General features: G+C 47.0%; 3 protein-coding genes across 9 annotated transcripts in view; 2 read left to right on the forward strand and 1 right to left on the reverse strand.

Annotated features, from left to right (window-relative positions):
- ADK (adenosine kinase) overlaps positions 1–21,819 on the forward strand; it is a 171,840-nt gene that overhangs the window by 116,928 nt on the left and 33,093 nt on the right. The gene's annotated exons all lie outside the window — the stretch shown is intronic.
- The window catches only part of POPDC3 (popeye domain cAMP effector 3), an 86,942-nt gene continuing 68,411 nt past the window's right edge, over positions 3,289–21,819 (forward strand). For both annotated transcript variants that reach the window (XM_078782904.1, XM_068123976.2), the window contains exons 1-4: positions 3,289–3,754; positions 3,887–3,958; positions 19,208–19,361; positions 20,892–21,066. In XM_078782904.1, the coding sequence (XP_078639030.1) occupies positions 20,910–21,066 (157 nt within the window). In that variant the 5' untranslated portion in view covers positions 3,289–3,754; positions 3,887–3,958; positions 19,208–19,361; positions 20,892–20,909. The remainder of the gene's footprint in view (positions 3,755–3,886; positions 3,959–19,207; positions 19,362–20,891; positions 21,067–21,819) is intronic.
- LOC144893183 (uncharacterized) lies at positions 15,588–16,715 on the reverse strand. Its single transcript, XM_078782819.1, has 2 exons — positions 16,597–16,715; positions 15,588–16,485 (listed from the first exon to the last, which is right to left on the reverse strand). Exon 2 carries the CDS (start codon positions 16,386–16,388, stop codon positions 15,588–15,590), a length of 801 nt encoding a protein of 266 aa, XP_078638945.1. The 5' UTR covers positions 16,389–16,485; positions 16,597–16,715.

A 21,819-nucleotide genomic window follows, 5' to 3' on the forward strand; every position in this document is an offset into this window, starting at 1 on the left:
TTCATATGAAAGTTGGTGAAGAGGTTGGGTATGTGACAAGGACGAAATGGATTCGATTTTGGTTCAGGTCCAGATCCAGATTGGGCCTATCGGTGGGATACAAAATAAACTGTTCAGCCTGGCGGAGGTATACGCTCCACCGAGTGCCGTGTTCTAGTATTGCACTGCGTTCAGTTCTTTTTACGGCGTAGCCCATAAGGCAATGCCGTCTGGAACGACGTTTGTCTGTCAGTATGTGCATTTATGTTTGTCCCTCACAAACGTCTATCAATCAGAGCTGAGGATCTGGTCACGTGACAGGGGGACAGCAGAACCAAGCCCAGCTACGCCGTTGTTGGACTATCGGTCTTGTTACTTACGGTTACCGTTCCCCGGGGATCATTGAAATGAGCCAAAATTGACAGCACACACACAAGCAGATGGCGCGAACACGTTTACTTACCCTTTTAAGGGTGTATTTGTGAAGAAAAGTACAGGGAAGAAGGTCGACAAGATGCTATCGTAAACGATACGAACCAAGCGAATTGAGACATAAACAGGGAAATGGGGACATGTAAACTTATGTACAATAGTGAGAAATAAAGCTCAAATTCCAGGCGCCACAAAACACTCTTTTACATGTGGGGACTTCTCTTTGTCTATGATGTGCAGGGTGGACGCAGGACTTAATGCGGCCCACCTTACAAACCAGATATGAGATGATGAGAGCCAATGACAGTCAGTCAAGAGACAAAGAAAGCCAAAACAGGTGCCAATTTGATTCGTACACCTGCATGAATAAGTAAATGTATTTTATTTGCCAGATGTAGGGCGCCCCTTTATATAAACTTTTTGAGAGCATTACTTGGTTCCTCCTAAGAACACAAGGGTAGACCAGCATGCACACGACATTTTTTGAATGCCCTTTATTTTCTCTCATCTGCCATTTTCCACAAGCCATGAAATGTCCCTTCTTTTCTATAGTTTGTCACATACCATATAATGGGGCTTTTACTATGCCACTGGCATTTTTCCCAAGAATGTCTTCCATTGTGGCCATCATAGAAAGTGGCCATCACAGCGATGGATGAAAAATACATGGAGACATCACATACATCAATTAAATTATACGAATTAAAAACCAACCTATTTCCCACAGTCTGTATGGGGTCCTGCCCAGTACTGTAAATACGGTATCAATCCAATAATGGACAAATATAAAGGGGCCTTTTCTATGCCCCTGGCATTTTTTCCAAGATTTTCTCCATGGGTTGAATCTGAGAAAAGGAATTGCTCCATGGGTTGAGTTTTAGCCGGTGAACCCGGTGTTGTGAATGAACGTGTACGTATTATGTTGAAAAACCAGATTTTGCTGGATCCTTTGAGAATTCCATGCTTTGACGCACCAAATCACTCAATGGAGGCCGCCATATTGCGGATGCGGAAGTATGCATAAAAAATTGCGAAAAACTTCAATAGGCGTTTGTTTCAGTTTCACCCGTCTTTGTTTGATTCACAGTATTATGCACCTCTAATTTGTAATTAAAATACTTTAAGACCAACCTCGTTCCCCGGGCCCTGGTTATCTTCAACGAAAATCGTCACCAAACACCGGAACCAATGAGATTCGAGCATTTGAAAAAATATTTCAAAAAAGCTTTTTACCACATTTCGGAGGCTGAAAACGGCGTCAAATATTCTAAAATTGACGATTTATTTTTTAGAAATCTCGCGGCCGTAGGGGTTAGTTTTTCACGGCCGGAAATATCCGAAGTTGAGATGGAATTCACCGAATTAATCAAGAAGGAAGTTTTATAAATTTTAATCTCATCCAGAATGCAAATGGTGTCATTTTGAACTAGGTACGGTACCTACTACACCTACCTACTACCAACTACCTAACCTACTGATGCCATAGTGATGGGTAAAATAGTGGCAAGAGGCTTTGGCTTCGCCGGCTCATTGCGGCTTTGCAGTCGGGTACTATCAGAGAATGAATTGATCCATGGGTTGAATTTGAGAGAAGGAATTGATCCATGGGTTGAATTTGAGAGAAGGAATTGTCCATGGGTTGAATTTGAGAGAAGGAATTGCTCCATGGGTTGAGTTTGAGATAGGGAATTGCTTCATGGGTTGAATTTTAGAGAAGGAATTGTTCCATGGGTTGAGTTTGAGGTAAGGAATTGCTCCATGGGTTGAGTTTTAGAGAAGGAATTGCTCCATGGGTTGAGTTTTAGAGAAGGAATTGCTCCATGGGTTGAGTTTTAGAGAAGGAATTGCTCCATGAGTTGAGTTTTAGAGAAGGAATTGCTCCATGTGTTGAGTTTTAGAGAAGGAATTGCTCCATGAGTTGAGTTTTAGAGAATGAATTGATCCATGGGTTGAGTTTTAGAGAAGGAATTGCTCCACGGGTTGAGTTTTAGAGAATGAATTGATCCATGGGTTGTGTTTTAGAGAATGAATTGATCCATGGGTTGAGTTTTAGAGAATGAATTGCTCCATGGGTTGAGTTTTAGAGAATGAATTGCTCCATGGGTTGAGTTTTAGAGAATGAATTGCTCCATGGGTTGAGTTTTAGAGAATGAATTGATCCATGGGTTGAGTTTTAGAGAAGGAATTGCTCCACGGGTTGAGTTTTAGAGAATGAATTGATCCATGGGTTGTGTTTTAGAGAATGAATTGATCCATGGGTTGAGTTTTAGAGAATGAATTGCTCCATGGGTTGAGTTTTAGAGAATGAATTGCTCCATGGGTTGAGTTTTAGAGAATGAATTGCTCCATGGGTTGAGTTTTAGAGAATGAATTGCTCCATGGGTTGAGTTTTAGAGAATGAATTGCTCCATGGGTTGAGTTTTCGAGAATGAATTGCTCCATGGGTTGAGTTTTAGAGAATGAATTGCTCCATGGGTTGAGTTTTAGAGAAGGAATTGCTCCAGGGGTTGAGTTTTAGAGAAGGAATTGCTCCATGGGTTGAGTTTTAGAGAATGAATTGCTCCATGGGTTGAGTTTTAGAGAATGAATTGCTCCATGGGTTGAGTTTTAGAGAATGAATTGCTCCACGGGTTGAGTTTTAGAGAATTAATTGCTCCAGGGGTTGAGTTTTAGAGAAGGAATTGCTCCATGGGTTGAGTTTTCGAGAATGAATTGCTCCATGGGTTGAGTTTTAGAGAATGAATTGCTCCATGGGTTGAGTTTTAGAGAATGAATTGCTCCACGGGTTGAGTTTTAGAGAAGGAATTGCTCCACGGGTTGTTTGACAGCTGCTTGTACCCTAAAATAGACGCATAACTAAAGGTGACGGTTTGCCTTATGTGGTGTGGGTTTCAGGCGTGTGAAGAGGCAGGAGTGGCACCGAATGACGATAAGAATGGGCAGATGAGAGAAGAAAAGCAAGATGTAATAACAATCATTTAAAAGCGACCTCTTCTCTTGGGCTTTGTGTGTCCGTTATTAATCCATCCTCATCATTCCTGGAAACGACCCTCACTGATCCAGTGATCCATCCTCATCATTCGTGGAAAACGACCCTCACTGATCCATCCTCATCATCCGTGGAAAACGACCCTCACTGATCCATCCTCATCATTCGTGGAAAACGATCCTCACTGATCCATCCTCATCATCCGTGGAGAACGATCCTCACTGATCCATCCTCATCATCCGTGGAAAACGATCCTCACTGATCCATCCTCATCATCCGTGGAAAACGATCCTCACTGATCCATCCTCATCATCCGTGGAAAACGATCGCTATCCAACATTAACTCGCTGCGAGGTTTGGATTTCATCTTGAATTCTCGGATTAACATGGAGATCGTTAAGATTCCTGCACGTGTCGGGATTAGAATTCATTCGCAGAAACAATCTCGGATGATTCAATATTGTTTGACTTTTCCAATCAATGCAGGTGAAGAAACAACAACAATCAGATCGTGCGAGGAACAATGTTTGTGATTCCTTTACGTAAACGAACTTAAAGGTGAGACTTCCATATTAGTTATTGCACTTGACACATTACCAGGTACCAGGTACACGGTATAGAGAGAGATAGATGATGGCCTTTACTCTGTGAACGGCGATAATAAATAAGGATGAAGTTGAAGTTTCAAAACATGTTTATGGATTAGTTGACATTGCCCTATTGAAAGTTTGAAGTTTTGTGTAAAACTGGAATGAAGTTGATTGTGAGAATTGCTTTATTTTTTATTTAATTTGTACACGGCGGTACGCCGCCTGTTCGTACACTTTTTAGTATGCGCACTCTTTGTACACTTTTTAGTACGCACTCTCTTTGTACACTTTTTAGCACACGCACTCTTTGTACACTTTTTAGCACACGCACTCTTTGTACACTTTTTAGTACGCGCACGCTTTGTACACTTTTTAGTACGTGCACTCTTTGTACATTTTTTAGTACACGCACTCTTTGTACACTTTTCAGTACGTGCACTCTTTGTACACTTTTCAGTACGGACACTCTTTGTACACTTTTTAGTACGCGCACTCTTTGTACACTTTTTAGTACGTGCACTCTCTGTACACTTTTTAGTACGCGCACTCTTTGTACACTTACGGATTCGTCACTTCCGTTGTTGTGGTTTTCATCCACTGTAAATATTTTTGATTCCATGTATTATTATTGTTGTCATTTAAGGGAGATAGAGGTTACTATTTTCAAAGGGTAAAAAAGTCGATGTTTAAATGAAGCTGGAACCGGACGACGATGAAGAGGAAGAGGAGGAGAACAAGGCGGAGCGAATGAGTTGGGGAAGAAGCCTAGCTGTTTCGAGGTCTGGAGCAAACGTTGACGAACGGAGGTCACTAGCGAACTTCGGGTTTCCCAGGAAGGGGATTCCTGCGACAGAGTTGTTATCGCTGTGACAGATCAACCTGCGTGACAGGTTTTGTGGTTGATTCTGGAGAGAATCATCAGAGTGCCGTTACGCCACGAGAGCGGGCCGTCGGCCATTTTGACTCGCGCAGGACTTGCGCTTCGCTCAAGGTTTCATCTCGCTTCAACCATTTTCACCGCATTCAGACGTTAATCTGGTGTGTGTGTGTGTGTGTGTGTGTGTGTGTGTGTGTGTGTGTGTGTGTGTGTGTGTGTGTGTGCGCGCGCGCGTGCGCAACGTGGCTTTTGAAGGTTAATTTGTGGTTCGCCGACTGTGAGCCATGGAATGTCCATACCCGAGGGTGTGATTTCCCGGTCGCCTTGAGGGCGCCTTTGCGCAGCTTTGGCCGCGTGACTGTGACTGTCATCCGAACGGAATTCTGATCTCGATTAGACATTGTTCTGACGATCGCTGGAGCGGATCGACTTTGGCTTGAAGCCGGAACAACTTTGGCTTGAAGCCGGGATTAGAGACATTGGGAATCTTCTTCTTTTCGCTCAATTGGAGCACAGTGAGTTATATTGTACGAACCTGATGGTACCATCATAGGAAATATATATTGGTTGTACAATTGATTACTATTGTTGTTGTACTGTTATTCTTGTGTGATCTTAATACAATACTTGTTTGTTTGTAACAATTGGTGTGGCTTCACCTTTGATCTTTGACATACAGAATAACACATTTTTCTGCCGTGACTCCTCTCGGGGCTCGGAGGTATACCGTGACCAGGGGGTTTGGGAAGGAGCACGTTATAGAAATTGGGGGCTCGTCCGGGATAGAATAGAAATTGGAATTGAAATATTGGACATCCTAGCATAGAATCATCGTAACAGAAATTGGCGGCTCGTCCGGATTCGAATTCCCTAACATTCCCAAAATTCCCAAATTTGTCAAAAAAATTGGAAAATTTTTGTGTGAAGGTTAACAGGTGCTAACTAATAGTCACCATGGTGTTGGATGCAGAAAAGTTTTGCGGCGTCCCCTAATGAGGCACAGTTCCAAGCGTTAAAAAGATCGGAACTCTTGATATTGGCCAAACATTTTAACTTGGAGGTCCGAGCTCATATGAAGAAAGCAGAGATGCAGACATTGGTGGTAGAATCTCTGGTGGGACAAGGAACATGGAAAGAGGTAGCCTTGGATTGGTTACCCGAGGAAAAGGAAAATGTGGAGCTCCAGAAAATGGAGATGCCACTGCAGAGCCAGGAAAGGTTAAAAGAGTGGGAATGGAAAGCCGAGGAAAGAAGAGCAGAGGAAAGGAGAGCTGAAAGGGAACTCGAGGAAAGAAGAGCATAATGGGAACGAGAACTCGAGGAGAGAAGAGCAGAGGAAAGGAGAGCTGAAAGGGAATGCGAGGAAAGAAGAGTAGAACAGGAACGAGAACTCGAGGAGAGAAGAACAGAGGAAAGGAGAGCTGAAGAAGAGAGAAGAGCAGAGGAAAGGAGAGCTGAAGAAGAAAGAAGAGCAGGGGAAAGAGCAGAGGAAAGGAGAGCCGAAAGGGAGTTAAAGGAACGTGACATGGAGTATCAGAAGGAACTTAAACTCAAGGTGCTGGAATTAATGGGAGAACGAAGAGAAGTAGTATCCATGCCGGCTAGTTCGACAACGTCAGAACACTTGGGATGTTGGTAGGCATGTGAGGCTGGTTCCACCCTTCAATGAAAAGGAGGTAGCCAAGTTTTTTTTACACTTTGAGAAAGTGACTCAAATGCTAAAATGGCCTGTGGGGTCCTGGATTATGTAATGTTAGTGCAAAGTGTTCTGGTGGGTAAAGCTCAAGATATATTTTCGGCTTTACGGATTGACCAATGTGCAGATTATGAGAGAGTGAAGAAAGCTATTCTCAAAGCCTATGAATTGGTCTCTGAAGCTTACTGGCAAAAATTCAGGAATGCCAGGAAGAGGGAGAGTGAGACCCATGTGGAGTTTGCCAGAATGAAGGAAACCATGTTTGATCGGTGGTGTGACTCGAAGGGGATTGGTAAAAGACTTCAACCTGTTACGACAATTGATCTTGGTGGAGGAATTCAAACAGTGTGTCCACGCGGACATTAAAGTACATCTGGATGAAAAGAAAGTACCAGAGTTGTATGAGGCAGCAACCATGGCAGATGATTATGCCTTGACACACAGGATGGGGTTCCACAAACCTAACTTCCTGCCTAGAGTTAGCCAGGGGAGTTATGGTAAATCAGGTTCGGAGAACAAATATTCATGGAGGCGGCCTAGAGATGACTATGAGGACAAATCTGATACCGCGACTTTTAGGGATCAGAATACTGCAGTTCCAAGACAGACTTATCTTCCGGGGTGCCCGAGGCAGACCACGAGTTTTTCCTCCGGGCCTACTTGCACTTTTTGCAAGAAACCTGGGCATTTGATGTCCCAATGTTATGCCCTGAAAAGGAAAAATCAGGAGCGGAGTCAGACTAGTACAACTCCGAATGCATTGGCAAATGCGAGAAATCGTCCTTGGAGGACAGTGCCTTGTGAAGGCTCCCATGCCAAAGTTACGGCATCACAGAACGACCTTGTTCAAGAGGGTTACAAACCTTTTATTTCAGAGGGGTTTGTGTCACTGGATGGAGACTTGACTAACCAGAGACCTGTTAGGGTATTGAGGGACACAGGAACACATCAATCTTTGATGCTTGAAGGCATTTTGCCATTGTCAGAGAATACGGCAACTGGTGTTCGTGTTCTTTTACAGGGGGTTGGTGGCTATGTTAAAGCTCCACTTCATGTCATCCATTTGAAGTCTGATTTGGTGTCAGGACCGGTCACCATAGGTTTACAAGCGACTCTTCCTGTAGAGGGAATCTCTTTTATTATCGGGAATGATTTGGCCAGTGGTCGAGTTTCTGGTAATCCAATGTTGGTTGAAAAGCCCAGTATGGAAAATAACACACCACAGTTAGAGCAGGAGAATCCGGGTATCTTTCCATCCTGTGCAGTGACTCGTGCTATGGGTATGAAGTGCTCTGAAGAGAAGGAGAAGGAAGGCGATGTGGATTTGGGTTCCTTAGCGGTATTGGAGGAAAATTCTGAAAGAGGTAATAGGAAAGGGAGTGACATCAAGGAACTTAAGGAAAAGGTGGCATCTGGAACCAAAGAGGAAATGGAGTGTCCGTCGGAGACATCTGGGAACGAGGTTGAGCAAACGGTGCTGGTCCGAAAGAGACTTGTTGAAGAACAACACAGAGATTCGGAGATCCGAGGTTTAATTGGTAAAGCCGTTACAGAGGAAGAGGCTATGAAGATACCTGTTGGTTACTTCATGAAAGGGTAAATACTCATGAGAAAATGGAGACCACCGGAGGTGCCAGCAAACGATGAGTGGAAAGTTCATTACCAAATTGTGGTGCCACCGCCGTACCGGAAGGAGATATTGAGTTTGGTGCATGAGACACCTTTGGCCGGGCACCTTGGAGTGAACAAGACCTGTGACAGAATATTGGTACATTTTTTCTGGCCAGGATTGCGACGTGATGTGGCGGAGTTCTGCAAATCTTGCCATTCTTGCCAGCTGGTGGGAAAACCTAATCAGAAAGTCCCATCCGCACCTTTAAAACCCATTCCAGCTTTTGAAAAACCATTCAGCCATGTCATTATTGACTGTGTTGGCCCTTTACCTAAAACTAAGGCTGGACATCAGTATTTGTTGACCATCATGTGCGCTTCCACAAGGTTCCCAGAGGCAGTGCCTCTTAGAAAAATTACTGCGGCAGTTATTGCGAAGGCCTTGATTAAATTTTTCACTTTGGTTTGCCTACCTCAGGTCATCCAGTCTGATCAGGGTTCCAATTTCATGTCAACACTTTTTCAGCAAGTGGTACACCTGTTGGGAGTGGAGCAAGTAGGATCAAGTACTTACCATCCCGAGAGCCAAGGGGCCTTGGAAAGGTTTCACCAGACATTGAAGAATATGATCAGAACGTATTGTTTTGAATGTGACAAGGATTGGGATGAAGGAATGCCCTTATTGTTGTTTGCTACGAGGGAATCTGTTCAGGAGTCATTGGGGTTCAGTCCTTTTGAACTTGTGTTTGGACACGCAGTGCGAGGACCGTTGAAATTGGTGAAAGAACAGTGGCTACAGGAGGAGTCGCAGTCAACAGTGGTGGAGTATGTGTCAACGGTTAGGCACAGATTGGCAAAGGCTTGTGAAGTTGCGAGAAGAAACTTGAAAGTGACACAGGATAAAATGAAAGTGAGACATGACAAGAAATCTCAGATAAGAAATTTCAGTCCTGAGGACCGAGTGTTGGTGTTGCTTCCTGTTCCAGGTCAGCCACTACAGGCTGGATATTTTGGTCCCTATGCAATCAAAAGGAGGGTTAATGAAACAGATTACGTGGTGACAACTCCCGACCGACGGAAAAAGCGGCAGCTGTGTCATGACAACTGACTGAAGAAATATCATGAGAGGAAGCCTGTGGAAGAAATGGTTCCTGTCTCACCTGTCGTGCCTGTAGTCGGGGTGCAAGAGAATCCAGAGGTTGACGCCGGTGTGAAGTTTAACTTTGATGACCAGGCTTGTCCCAGATTGACGAACACAGAAGTGTTGAGTCATTTACAGTCACGTGAAAAAGTAAGTACACCCCATGTAAAGTTTTGACTTTTTCAACATATTTCAACATACAGCTATTTGGTCTTCATTTCAACAATATTGATAGATAAAGGTGATATAATATAACAAATATCATGAAACATTTACATTTTGTAGTCCATTGTATAATTTAAATAAACAAATGCAAATTTCGCATGTGGAAAAAGTAAGTACACCCTTGGCTCTAATAGGTGGTATTGCCCCCTTTGGCAGAAACAACCTCAAGTAGGTGTTTCTTATAACTGTCTACCAGTCTCTGACATCGACTGGGAGAAATTTTTGCCCACTCCTCCATGCAGAATTCTTTCAGCTGTGTGATGTTTGAGGGGTTTCTTGCATGCACAGCTCGTTTCAAATCCCCCCACAACATCTCGATGGGATTTAGATCCGGGCTTTGACTTGGCCATTCCAGAACCCTCCATTTCTTTCTTTTCAGCCATTCCTTGGTGGATTTACTGGTATGTTTAGAGTCATTGTTATGCTGCAAGGTCCACCTTCGGTTGAGCTCCAACTTGCCGACAGATGGCCTCACATTATCCTCAAGCACCCTCTGGTACAATGAAGAATTCATAGTGGATTCTATGATGGTGAGCTGCCCAGGCCCTGATGCAGCAAAGCTGCCCCAAAACATAATATTTCCACCACCACCACCACCACCATGCTTTACAGTTGGTATCAGGTTCTTGTGGTCAAATGCTGTCTTTGGTTTTTGCCAAACATGTCTTCTGGTACTGTGGCCAAATAGCTCTACCTTTGACTCATCTGTCCAGAGCCCATTGTTCCAGAAGTGCTGGTCTTTGCTTAGGTGTTCTTTGGCAAACTTTAGTCTTGCCCTGATGTTCTTTCTGGACAGCAAAGGTTTCCTCCTGGCACACCTCCCATGTAGATCAAATTTGTGCAGCCTCTTTCTAATGGCAGCCTCGTGCACTTTGACATCAACAGTGGCAAGAGCTACCTGTAGGTCCAGTGATGACATTTTGGGGTTCTTAGAGACTTCTTTCAGCATCTTGCGGTCTGCTCTCGGGCTGAACCTGTTCAGGCCTGGGGCGGCCTGGCCTGAACAAGTTGGCAGTTGTTTGGAATCTTCTCCACTTGAAGATGATCTTCCGGACAGTCGAATGATTGATTTCAAATTGTTTGGAGATCTTTTTAAATCCCTTCCCAGACTCGTAGGCATCTATAACCTTCTTTCTGAAGGCCTCAGAGAGCTCTTTTGATCTCGGCATGGTGATGCCGCACACTTCAACAACAAAGAGCAAACCAAACTAAATGTCTGAGGTTTAAATAAGACAGGTTCCTCCAAGATCCTCTCTAACGATGTTCTAATCATTTGCACCTGAGCTGGTGCACCTGATTCTAATTTTAGGTATTTGAAGTAGTGATAAATGTAGGGGTGTACTTACTTTTTCCACATGCGAAATTTGCATTTATGTTTATTTAAATTATACAATGGATGACAAAATGTAAATGTTTCATGATATTTGTTATATTATATCACCTTTATCTTTCATTATTGTTGAAATGAAGATCAAATAGCTGTTTGTTGAAATATGTTGAAAAAGTCAAAACTTTACATGGGGTGCCCTTACTTTTTCACGTGACTGTAGATGAGAAATTAGGTCATTTGGCGAGGGAACAATAAGGACAACTGTCCAGCCTAATCTTTGAGTTTGCACATTTGTTCACAGATGTACCTGGTCGTACTGACTTGGTATATCATGATATTGAGGTGGGGGAAGCCACTCCTGCGAAGCATCACCCCTATCAGATGAACCCTGTGAAGATGGAGTATCTTCGGAAGGAGGTTCAGTATATGTTGGAGAATGACATCATCGAACCAAGCAGCAGTGAATGGAGCTCACCATGTGTGTTGGTTCCAAAACCCGATGGCAGTTTTCGCTGTTGTACGGATTTAAAACGGGTTAATGCAGTGACCAAGACCGACTCATATCCCATCCCGACGATTGATGACTGTATTGATAGAATAGGCCCAGCTAAATTTGTAAAAGGTTTGACTTGCTGAAAGGGTATTGGCAGATTCCTCTTACTGATAGAGCCAATAAATCTCGGCTTTAGTCACACCAAATGGGTTGTATCAGTACAAGGTTCTTCCCTTTGGATTGAAAAACGGGCCTGCTACATTTCAATGGCTGATTAATAAGCTTATTGCAGACCTTGAGGGGGGTGGAGGCTTATCTGGATGATGTCATCATACACACCATGACCATGGAAGATCATTGTCGTGAAAATCAAGTGCAGACACGACTTTACCTCTGGGTAGGCTTTAATATCATTTAGATCGATAATATCTCCTGTAACAATACATGCAACAATAGGCATTAAATCAGAGCATTTCAAGCACAGCAATGGTAGCTTCGATATAACAATGGTTCGCGCAGCGCAGCCTTTGGGGGCGTACATACCATTCAACTACTGGATAATGTCACAGTGAGTCCCGCCGGAGTGTCCGCACGCCCCGAGTGTCCCGGGTCTTATAGACGGCCCCCCTTTTCGTGGCGAGCATCCCTGGGTTCACCTTGGTATAATTTCACTACATTCTCCCCGTCGTTAAAACTATACTACCGCTCGGCAGTTTGCAAGCAAGCATCAGCAATAAACCAAAGGGTTACGTCAATCCACGTCAGTCGGTCCACCCGTAGCGGTCGGGGCGGCGAACCTCCCGGCCCGTTCGTGTTCGGAAACTACCGGGCACGGCGTCCCCTAGCCCGGAGTCCCCCGCGTCGGAATAGCCGTTGGAGTCGGAGGGGGCGCCCCCGCGCCTTCGGGCACGGGGGCGGGGGACGACGGGAGTAACAGCGGTAGTTCCATAGGGGAAGCTTCGATAGAGTCCATAGACTCGTAGACGGGTTCGTCGGTATCCCTGTCGTCGTCCCCACAAGGGGCGAGATGGCGTACGGAGACAGTAGACTCGCGGCCATCCGCCGTTAACACGCGGGCATGCTCGGGATTAGCCTGGAGGACCTGCACCTTGTCAACAAGGGGGTCGTACTTGCTAGTGCGAACCGCTCGTTTGAGATAGGCGGGCCCCGGTTCAGCGAGCCAGCTGGGTAAAGACTGGATACTGCCGGAGCTTCTAGGGTGGTGGAACAGTCGTTCGTGAGGAGTCTGGTTGGTGGCAGTACATAGGAGAGCCCGGATCGAGTTTAGAGCGGCAGGCAGCGACCACGCCCATTTATCGAGGCCTCGGCCGAGGGTCCGGAGGCTTAGCATGACGGCCCGCCATATAATCCCATTAAAGCGTTCGATCTGTCCATTAGCTTGGGGCCGGTACGGGGTGGTGTAGCTCGAAGCGACGTTATGTTGGAGCAAGTAGCCCCTCACTTCCTGGGACAGGAACACCGCACCCCGATCGGTATGCACGTAGGCCGGATACCCGAACATAGAAAACAAATTCTGCAGGCACCGAATAACCGTGGCAGCCGACATATCCCCGCACGTGTAAGCAAAGGGGAATCGGGAATACTCATCGACGATAGTGAGCAGATAGCGAGAGTTGCTCGACATTGGCAGCGGCCCTTTGAAGTCCATCGCCAAGCGCTCCCACGGTCTAGTAGCCCTAACGAGTGTCCCCAGAGGGGGGCTATAAAAACGCGGTTTGAGTTCCGCACAGATCGCGCAGTCACGGCAGATGCGGCGGATGTCCTCCATCGAGTACGGCAGATTGCCCGCGCGCACAAAGTGCGCGAAGCGCGTTACCCCGGGATGACACATAGTGCTGTGCAAAGTGCGCAGCCCCTCCAAAGATACGATCCCCGCGCAAGTGGCCGGCCTCGATAAGGCATCAGCGACCAGGTTATCCTTCCCCGGGCGGTATTTGATGGTGTAGCAGAAGTCGGCGAGTTCAATACGCCAACGGGTGATTTTCTCATTCTTAATGCGCTGAGCATGTAAGGTGTCGTACATAAACGCAACACTCTGTTGGTCCGTGATGATTTGGAAACTCCGCCCAAGCAGGTACGAACGCCATCGCCGAATTGATTCGACGATCGCGTACGCTTCCTTTTCGACAGACGAATGCCTCCGCTCGGCGGAGGTGAGAGTCCGCGAGAAGAAAGCCACAGGGCGGCCTCCTTGGGAGAGAGTCGCCGCTATCGCATGATCCGAGGCATCACTCTCCAAAACGAAAGAGGCACTCTCGTCAATCGTTGCGACAGCGGCGCCAGCAATGTCGACTTTAAGGCCCTCGAAGGCCGCCAGGGCGGCCGGGCCCAAGGGGAAAGTGTCGCAGGCCACGAGGGGGCGGAGCTTAGCGGAGAAATTTTGCACCCACTTTGAGTAGTGGGCGAACAGCCCCAGGACCCGTTTCAGCGAAGCCCGATCGCTAGGCGGAGCCATATCGAGCAAAGGGCGCAGACGCTCCTTATCCGGAGAGACGGAGCCATGGGTCACGGTGTACCCCAAAAGGTCTACCGTGCGTAGAGAGTATTGACACTTCGCCGCATTCATGGTTAAGCGATATTTCCGCGCGACCTCGAGGAAGCGTTTTAGATTAGCGTCGTGATGCGCCTGGTCATGCCCACAAACCGTAAGATTGTCCAGATAGACAAAGACATCGGTCAAATGCTCCTTTGCAACGAGGTCATCCATAGCTCTCTGAAAACAAGCGACGCCGTTCGTTACCCCAAAGGGAAGTCTCGTGAACTGGTACAACCGCTGACCCGATTCAAAGGCTGTAAAGACGCGATCAGCCCTAGAGATGGGGACTTGATGATACGCACTACGTAGATCGAGTGTGCTATAAACGGAATACAGGGCCACCTGGCGTACTAGGGCGTCCATCCCCGGTAATGGGTAGGCATCCAGTTGTGTAAATCGATTAATCGTTTGCGAATAGTCGATTACCATTCGCCTGCGGTGGGCCTCACTCCGCACCACTAAGACTTGAGCCCGCCACGGTGACCTACTGTGTTCTATGATACCGTCCTTCAAGAGCAGGGCCGTTTCCTCCGCAATGAATTGCGCGTCCGCGCGAGAGTAGCGCCGCGATTTGATGGCTACAGGGGTACAATCAGTGGTCAGGTTGGGAAACAGTGAGAGTGGCTCCATGTCCATTTGAGCGAGGGCACACACAGCGAGCGTGTCCGGCCCTCCGAAGTCTATTTCCAAACGACCATGCCGCTTAAGGAAATCAAGTCCTAACAGAACGTCAGCGCATAAGGCCGGTAATACCATGAGATACACGTCCGGGAACGTGCGTCCATTTATCACAAGTTTCAATCGACACGCCCCTTTAGTGCTCAACCGAAGTCCCTGAGAAGCCATAAAGATCCGACGGGTTGTCCCGAGAACCGGCCACCCATGTTGATGCATGAGTCGCTGATCAATAAAACTATCCGTGGATCCCGTATCAATCAGAGCTTGCGCAAAAACGCCCGCGACTGTGAGCGGAATGAAGGCCTGCACTAGGCCGGCAGACCCGGCAGGTATAGTTCCGGCCGGGCGAGAAGATCGCGCCTCGCGGGTGGATCCCACGCCGGCAGCAATCCTTCGGGCCTCAGCAGGAGCATTGAAGTCAGTTGGCTCATCGGTAGTTCCATTTGCCAGAGTGGGTGTGGGGTGGTCATGAGAGCAGCCGCCAGATGGCGCTCGAGCCACGGGAGAAAGATCTCTGCCATCTGCAGAGTCATATGCCAAAGCATGTAATTCGCAAAAGCTTCCATGAGATGGCGCTCGAGCCACGTGAGAAAGATTTCTGCCATCTGCAGATTGACATGCCAGAGGGGGAGCATGTAATTCGCAAAAGCTGTCATCAGATGGCGCTCGAGTCACGTGCTGCGTTTGCCGCACTTCGCGAGGCATTTCCAAAGTAGGAGCATGTCGCTTGTTTGAAGTAGGCGTTTGAAAGCCAGTCAAGGTTGGATGCTCTGTGACCGGTCGCGTTCGTGCCATTTGTTTCGGCGGCCCGACGTATCTCACCAAGGTCGGGCAAGAAGCCAGGGGCCCGCGAGGAGGAGAGCGGCTCATCAAAGCTGTGCAAGGCGCCCCGTCCGGTGCGCGATCCGTTGGCTCAGCGATGAGCCCATTCAAGGTCGCTCGGGAATGCATGCCCCGAGCGGCCTTTCTGCAGACTTTTGCAAAATGGCCTAGGTAGAGCAGAGGTGACATGTCGCCTCTCGAGCCGGGCATTCAGAGCGAGGATGCTGCCGATTGCCACAAAAATAACATTTTGCATACCGGGCAGTCCGTGGCCTGGCAGCGGCGGCCGCAGTGAGGCAGGATGCGGAGTCCGCTTCCGGAGCACCCAGGGGCTCGGCCGTCGTGGGGGTCTGGTCCTCCTCCGTATCCTCGGCGGTGGCCCTCTCGGGTCGCGCGAGTTGCGAGGTCCCCGCCACGACTCGTGGGTGATCATATGCGGTCAATTGTTCTCGAGCATCTGTATATACGCGTGCCAGCCGTAGTGCTTCTGTAAATGTCAGCTCCGCGACCTCCAGGAGACGGAGCCGCAGGACTCCAGAACTAATTCCGGATATGAATGCATCTCGGAGCAAATCGTCCTGCACTTGCTCGTGAGTCCGAACGTCCTGCACGCAATCTGCCAATAAGTAGCGCAGCTCCTGGGCAAAGCGATCGATCGATTCAGACGGTTGTTGCCGTCGCTGAGAGAGTTGATGCCGGCCGTGCACAGCGCTCCGTTTCTTTACGTAGAGGCGCGTCAGCTCGGCCAGGGCCGTATCATACGTCTCAAATCGAGAAATGGTCTTATAAACAGTGTGATGGACCTTGGACTGTAACACGGACAGCTGCATCGCAGCGGTTGGCTCTGTCTCGTGAGCAGCGAAGTAATTCTGCAGCGTGTTGAGCCAGTGAGCAAACTCCGATGCAGATCCTTCAGCTTGAGGGTCGGCACCGAGAATCGGAACCACGATCATCTTGTGGTCTGCCATTCGGCGAACTAAATGATATTAAATGTCGTGAAAATCAAGTGCAGACACGACTTTACCTCTGGGTAGGCTTTAATATCATTTAGATCGATAATATCTCCTGTAACAATACATGCAACAATAGGCATTAAATCAGAGCATTTCAAGCACAGCAATGGTAGCTTCGATATAACAATGGTTCACGCAGCGCAGCCTTTGGGGGCGTACATACCATTCAACTACTGGATAATGTCACAGTGAGTCCCGCCGGAGTGTCCGCACGCCCCGAGTGTCCCGGGTCTTATAGACGGCCCCCCTTTTCGTGGCGAGCATCCCTGGGTTCACCTTGGTATAATTTCACTACAATCATGTTAAACAAATTCATGCATTTTTCAAGAAACTGACCGAGGCAGGGTTGACCATCATCTTATCTAAGAGTGAGTTTGTAAAGGCACAGGTGGTGTTCCTAGGCCATGGTCAGGTGCAACCGGTGACAGCCACGATAGAAGCCATTGATCGCTTCCAAGTTCCAAAAGGGAAGAAGGAGCTTATGAGATTCTTGGATATGGCTGGTTGGTACTGGTGGTTCTGCAGGAATTTTTCTGATGTGGTAGCCCCTTTGACGAATTTGCTGAGGAAAGAGACCAAGTTTGTTTGGGATGACAAATGTCAGGCTGCCTTTGCCCATGTCAAAGCAATATTAATGAGTTCTCCTGTCCTAGCAGCCCTGGATTTTCAAGCACCTTTCAAGTTGGCCATTGATGCAAGTGATGTAGGGGCTGGGGCAGTTCTATTACAGGAAGATGAGGATGGAGTGGATCACCCGGTGTGCTACTACTCCAGAAAATTTAACAAACATCAGGCAAATTATGCCACTGTGGAAAAAGAGACCCTTGCTCTCCTGCTTGCACTTCAGCATTATGAGGTGTATCTGGGAACTACTAAGAGTGAGTTTCCTATAAAACCTACCTTTCCTATAAAGTGAGTTTCCTATATATGAGTAACCTTTCCTATAAAAGTCTTCACTGATCACAACCCCTTAACCTTCATTCAAAAAATGAAAAATAAAAACCAGAGGTTGATGAGATGGAGTTTGGTTTTGCAGTTCAACTTGGAAATTGAGCATGTAAAGGGCAGGGACAATGTCGTTGCTGATGCTTTGTCCAGAGTGAACTAACTTTGGAAATTTCTGGAGGTTGTTTGGAAGTTTTGTTGCTTATTTTGGGGAATATTAATTATTGTTGCTCACGTGAATTGATAATTTGGGTGTGAGTTTTACTTTTGTTTGTTAAAAGAGTTATTGCCTGCAAAGAAAGTTTTCACTATGTTCAACCTTTCTTTCTTGAGGGGGGGAAGTGTTACGGATTCGTCACTTCCGTTGTTGTGGTTTTCATCCACTGTAAATATTTTTGATTCCATGTACTATTATTGTTGTCATTTAAGGGAGATAGAGGTTACTATTTTCAAAAGGTAAAAAAGTCAATGATTAAATGAAGCCGGAACCGGACGACGACAAAGAGGAAGAGGAGGAAAAGAAGGCGGAGCGAATGAGTCGGGGAAGAAGCCTAGCTGCTTCGAGGTCTGGAGCAAACGTTGACAAACGGAGGTCACTAGCGAACTTCGGGTTTCCCAGGAAGGGGATTACTGCGACAGAGTTGTTATCACTGTGACAGATCAACTTGCGTGACAGGTTTTGTGGTCGATTCCGGAGAGAATCATCAGAGTGCCGTTACGCCACGAGAGCGGGCCGTCGGCCATTTTGACTCGCGCAGGACTTGCGCTTCGCTCAAGGTTTCATCTCGCTTCAACCATTTTCAACGCATTCAGACGTTAATCTTGTGTGTGTGTGTGTGTGTGTGCAACGTGGCTTTTGAAGGTTAATTTGCGGTTCGCCGACTGTGAGCCGTGGAACGTCCATACCCGAGGGTGTGATTTCCCGGTCGCCTTGAGGGCGCCTTTGCGCAGCTTTGGCTGCGTGACTGTGACTGTCATCCAAACGGGATTCTGATCTCGATTAGACATTGTTCTGACGATCGCTGGAGCGGATCGACTTTGGCTTGAAGCCGGAACAACTTTGGCTTGAAGCCGGGATTAGAGACATTGGGAATCTTCTTCATTTCGCTCACTTGGAGCACAGTGAGTTATATTGTACGAACCTGATGGTACCGTCATAGGAAATATATATTGGTTGTACAATTGATTACTATTGTTGTTGTACTGTTATTCTTGTGTGATCTTAATACAATACTTGTTTGTTTGTAACAATTGGTGTGGCTTCACCTTTGATCTTTGACATGCAGAATGACATCTTTCTGCCGTGACTCCTCTTGGGGCTCGGAGGTACACCGTGACCAGGGGGTTTGGGGAGGAGCACATAATAACACTTTTTAGTATGCGCACTCTTTGTACACTTTTTAGTACGTGCACTCTTTGTACACTTTTTAGTACGCGACTCTTTGTACACTTTTTAGTACGCGCACTCTTTGTACACTTTTTAGTACGCGGACTCTTTGTACACTTTTTAGTACGTGCACTCTTTGTACACTTTTTAGTACGCGCACTCTTTGTACACTTTTTAGTTCGTGCACTCTGTTCACTTTTTAGTACGCGCACTCTTTGTACACTTTTTAGCATGCGCACTCTTTGTACACTTTTTAGTATGCGCACTCTTTGTACACTTTTTAGCACGCGCACTCTTTGGGCACTTTTTAGCACGTTTATCACTCTTAGAGTACGCGCACATTTGTAAACTTGCCGGTACGTGCACTCTTCATTGAGTGTGCAGCCTGGCTTCAAATGTTGACCCAGATATATAAACTCTCATCCTGGTGTTTGGCATGCAGGGCGAGACATCAATGTGCTCACGCTGTCTATCGGAAGGACGTTGTCCGAAAAACAAATTCCCGCCCAAATCGCCTTCAGTCGAAAGTCAAGTCTGGATTGTCATTCCCAGGCAGACTTGAGCCCAAAACGTTCCCTGGCCACCCGCACAAGAAGGTTGGAAATAATCCTGGCAGTTGAAGTCGTAATAGTAGTCATGGTAGTAGTTGTAATAGCAGTAGTAGTCGTGGTAATAGTCGTAGTCGTCGTGGTGGTAGTAGTTGTAGTCGTGGTGGTAGTAGTTGTAGTAATAGTTGCAGTAGTCGTGGTGGTAGTAGTTGTAGTAATAGTTGTAGTAGTCGTGGTGGTAGTAGTTGTAGTAATAGTTGTAGTAGTCGTGGTGGTGGTAGTAGTTGTAGTAGTAATAGTTGTATTAGGCATGGTGGTAGTCGTAGTAGTAGTCGTAGTCGTGGTGGTGGTAGTAGTTGTAGTAGTAATAGTAGCAGTAGTCATAGTAATCGTAGTGGTCGTGGTAAGGGTAGTAGTAGTAATAGTAGTGGTTGTGGTAGTAGCAGAAGTAGTAGTAGTTGTCGTAGTAATAGTAGTCTCCAGGTAGTAGAAGTGGTCGTGGTAGTAGTAGATGTAGTAGTAGTAGTAGTTGTAAGAGTAGTAATAGTAGTAGTAGTCATGGTGGTTGTAGTAGTAGTAGTTGACGTCGTGGTAGTGGTTGTAGTAGTAGTAGACGACGTCGTGGTAGTAGTTGTAGTAGTAGACGACGTCGTGGTAGTAGTTGTAGTAGTAGTAGTCGTGGTGGTAGTTGTAGTTGGTCGTAATAGTAGTAGTAGTCGGCGTAGTGGTCGTGGTGGTAGTAGTAGTAGTAGTAGTAATAGTAGTGGTCGTGGTAGTAGTAGAAGAGGTAGTAGTAGACGTAGTAATAGTGGTCGTCGTGGTAGTAGTAGTAATAGTAGTCGTCGTGGTAGTAGTAGTAGTAGTAGTCGTCGTGGTAGTAGTTGTAGTTGTAGTAGTAATAGTAGTCATCGTGGTAGCGGTAGAAGTTGTAGTAGTAGTAGTCATCGTCGTAGTAATAGTAATAGTAGTAGTAGTAGTAATAGCAGTAGTGGTCGTGATGGTAGTAGTAGTAATAGTAGTGGTCGTGGTAGTAGTAGTAGTAGTTGTAGAAGTAGTCGTCGTGGTAGTAATAATAGTGGTCGTGGTAGTAGTGGTGATAGTAGTCATCATGGTAGTAGTCGTTGTAGTATTAGTAATAGTAGTGGTCGTGGTAGTAGTTGTAGTAATAGTAGTCGTTGTGGTAGTAGTAGTAGTAATAGTAGTAATAGTAGTGGTCGTGGTAGTAGTTGTAGTAATAGTAGTGGTCGTGGTAGTAGTCGTAGTAATAGTAGTCGTCGTGGTAGTAGTAGTTGTAGTGGTAGTAGTAGTAGTACTAGTAGTAGATGTACTAGTAGTAGTAGTAGAAGTAGTAGTATTAGTAGTAGTAGTAGTAGTAGTAATAGTCGTAGTTGTACTGAGTCCACTTTTGTTATAACTGCTGGTGTATTGCTCTCCCTCTTCTTCCCCACATCGTGTAAAAGTTTGTTTTCATTTCCTCTCCACATGGCTCGACACCCTTATAACTGCAGCAATAAATGGTTGTGCACAATGATCCATTATTCTTCATGATGTCCCAACTCCCAATGCCTGATGCTGCAGCCCTGGATCATTCTTTCGATGGCGAATGAAGAAACGAGCTGCGACACGTGGAAGCGAGAAGCGGAGACGGCTTTGTTCCACATTGGCTGCGTCGCTTGTTTATTGGCGATGTTTGGAGGAAGAAACACCTACAGCCTCATATACAGCAGCACCCTGCTTTGCATTGCATTTCTGGGTAGGAACAAATATAACTATATAATGTGTGTCCTTCGCGAAGGGTAAGCGAGACATCTCGGGCACCATGAACAAATTACAATTTCATGCCCTGACCTATAGGGGGCAGTGCATCAACGGCATAGCCAGGCCTTCAGCCAAGCCAGGCCCTCAGCCAAGCCAGGTTCTCAGTCAAGCCAGGCCCTCAGCACCAAGCCATGCCCTCAGCACCAAGCCAGGCCCTCAGCGCCAAGCCATGCCCTCAGCACCAAGCCATGCCCTCAGTGCCAAGCCAGGCCCTCAGCGCCAAGCCATGTCCTCAGCCAAGCCATGTCCTCAGCACCAAGCCATGTCCTCAGCGCCAAGCCATGCCCTCAGCGTCAAGAGACGCCCTCAGCGCCAAGCCATGTCCTCGGCGCCAAGCCATGTCCTCGGCGCCAAGCCATGTCCTCGGCACCAAGCCATGTCCTCCGTGCCAAGCCATGTCCTCAGCCAAGCCATGTCCTCAGCGCCAAGCCATGTCCTCAGCCAAGCCATGTCCTCAGCGCCAAGCCATGCCCTCAGCGCCAAGAGAGGCCCTCAGCGCCAAGCGAGGCCCTCAGCGCCAAGCCATGTCTTCAGCGCCAAGCCATGTCCTCAGCGCCAAGCCATGTCCTCAGCGCCAAGCCATGTCCTCAGCGCCAAGCCATGTCCTCAGCGCCAAGCCATGTCCTCAGCGCCAAGCCATGTCCTCAGCGCCAAGCCATGTCTTCAGCGCCAAGCCATGTCCTCAGCG

This window comes from Myxine glutinosa, chromosome 8 (genome assembly GCF_964187855.1).
Source record: "Myxine glutinosa chromosome 8, kmMyxGlut1.1, whole genome shotgun sequence".
NCBI classification, from domain to species: domain Eukaryota; kingdom Metazoa; phylum Chordata; class Myxini; order Myxiniformes; family Myxinidae; genus Myxine; species Myxine glutinosa.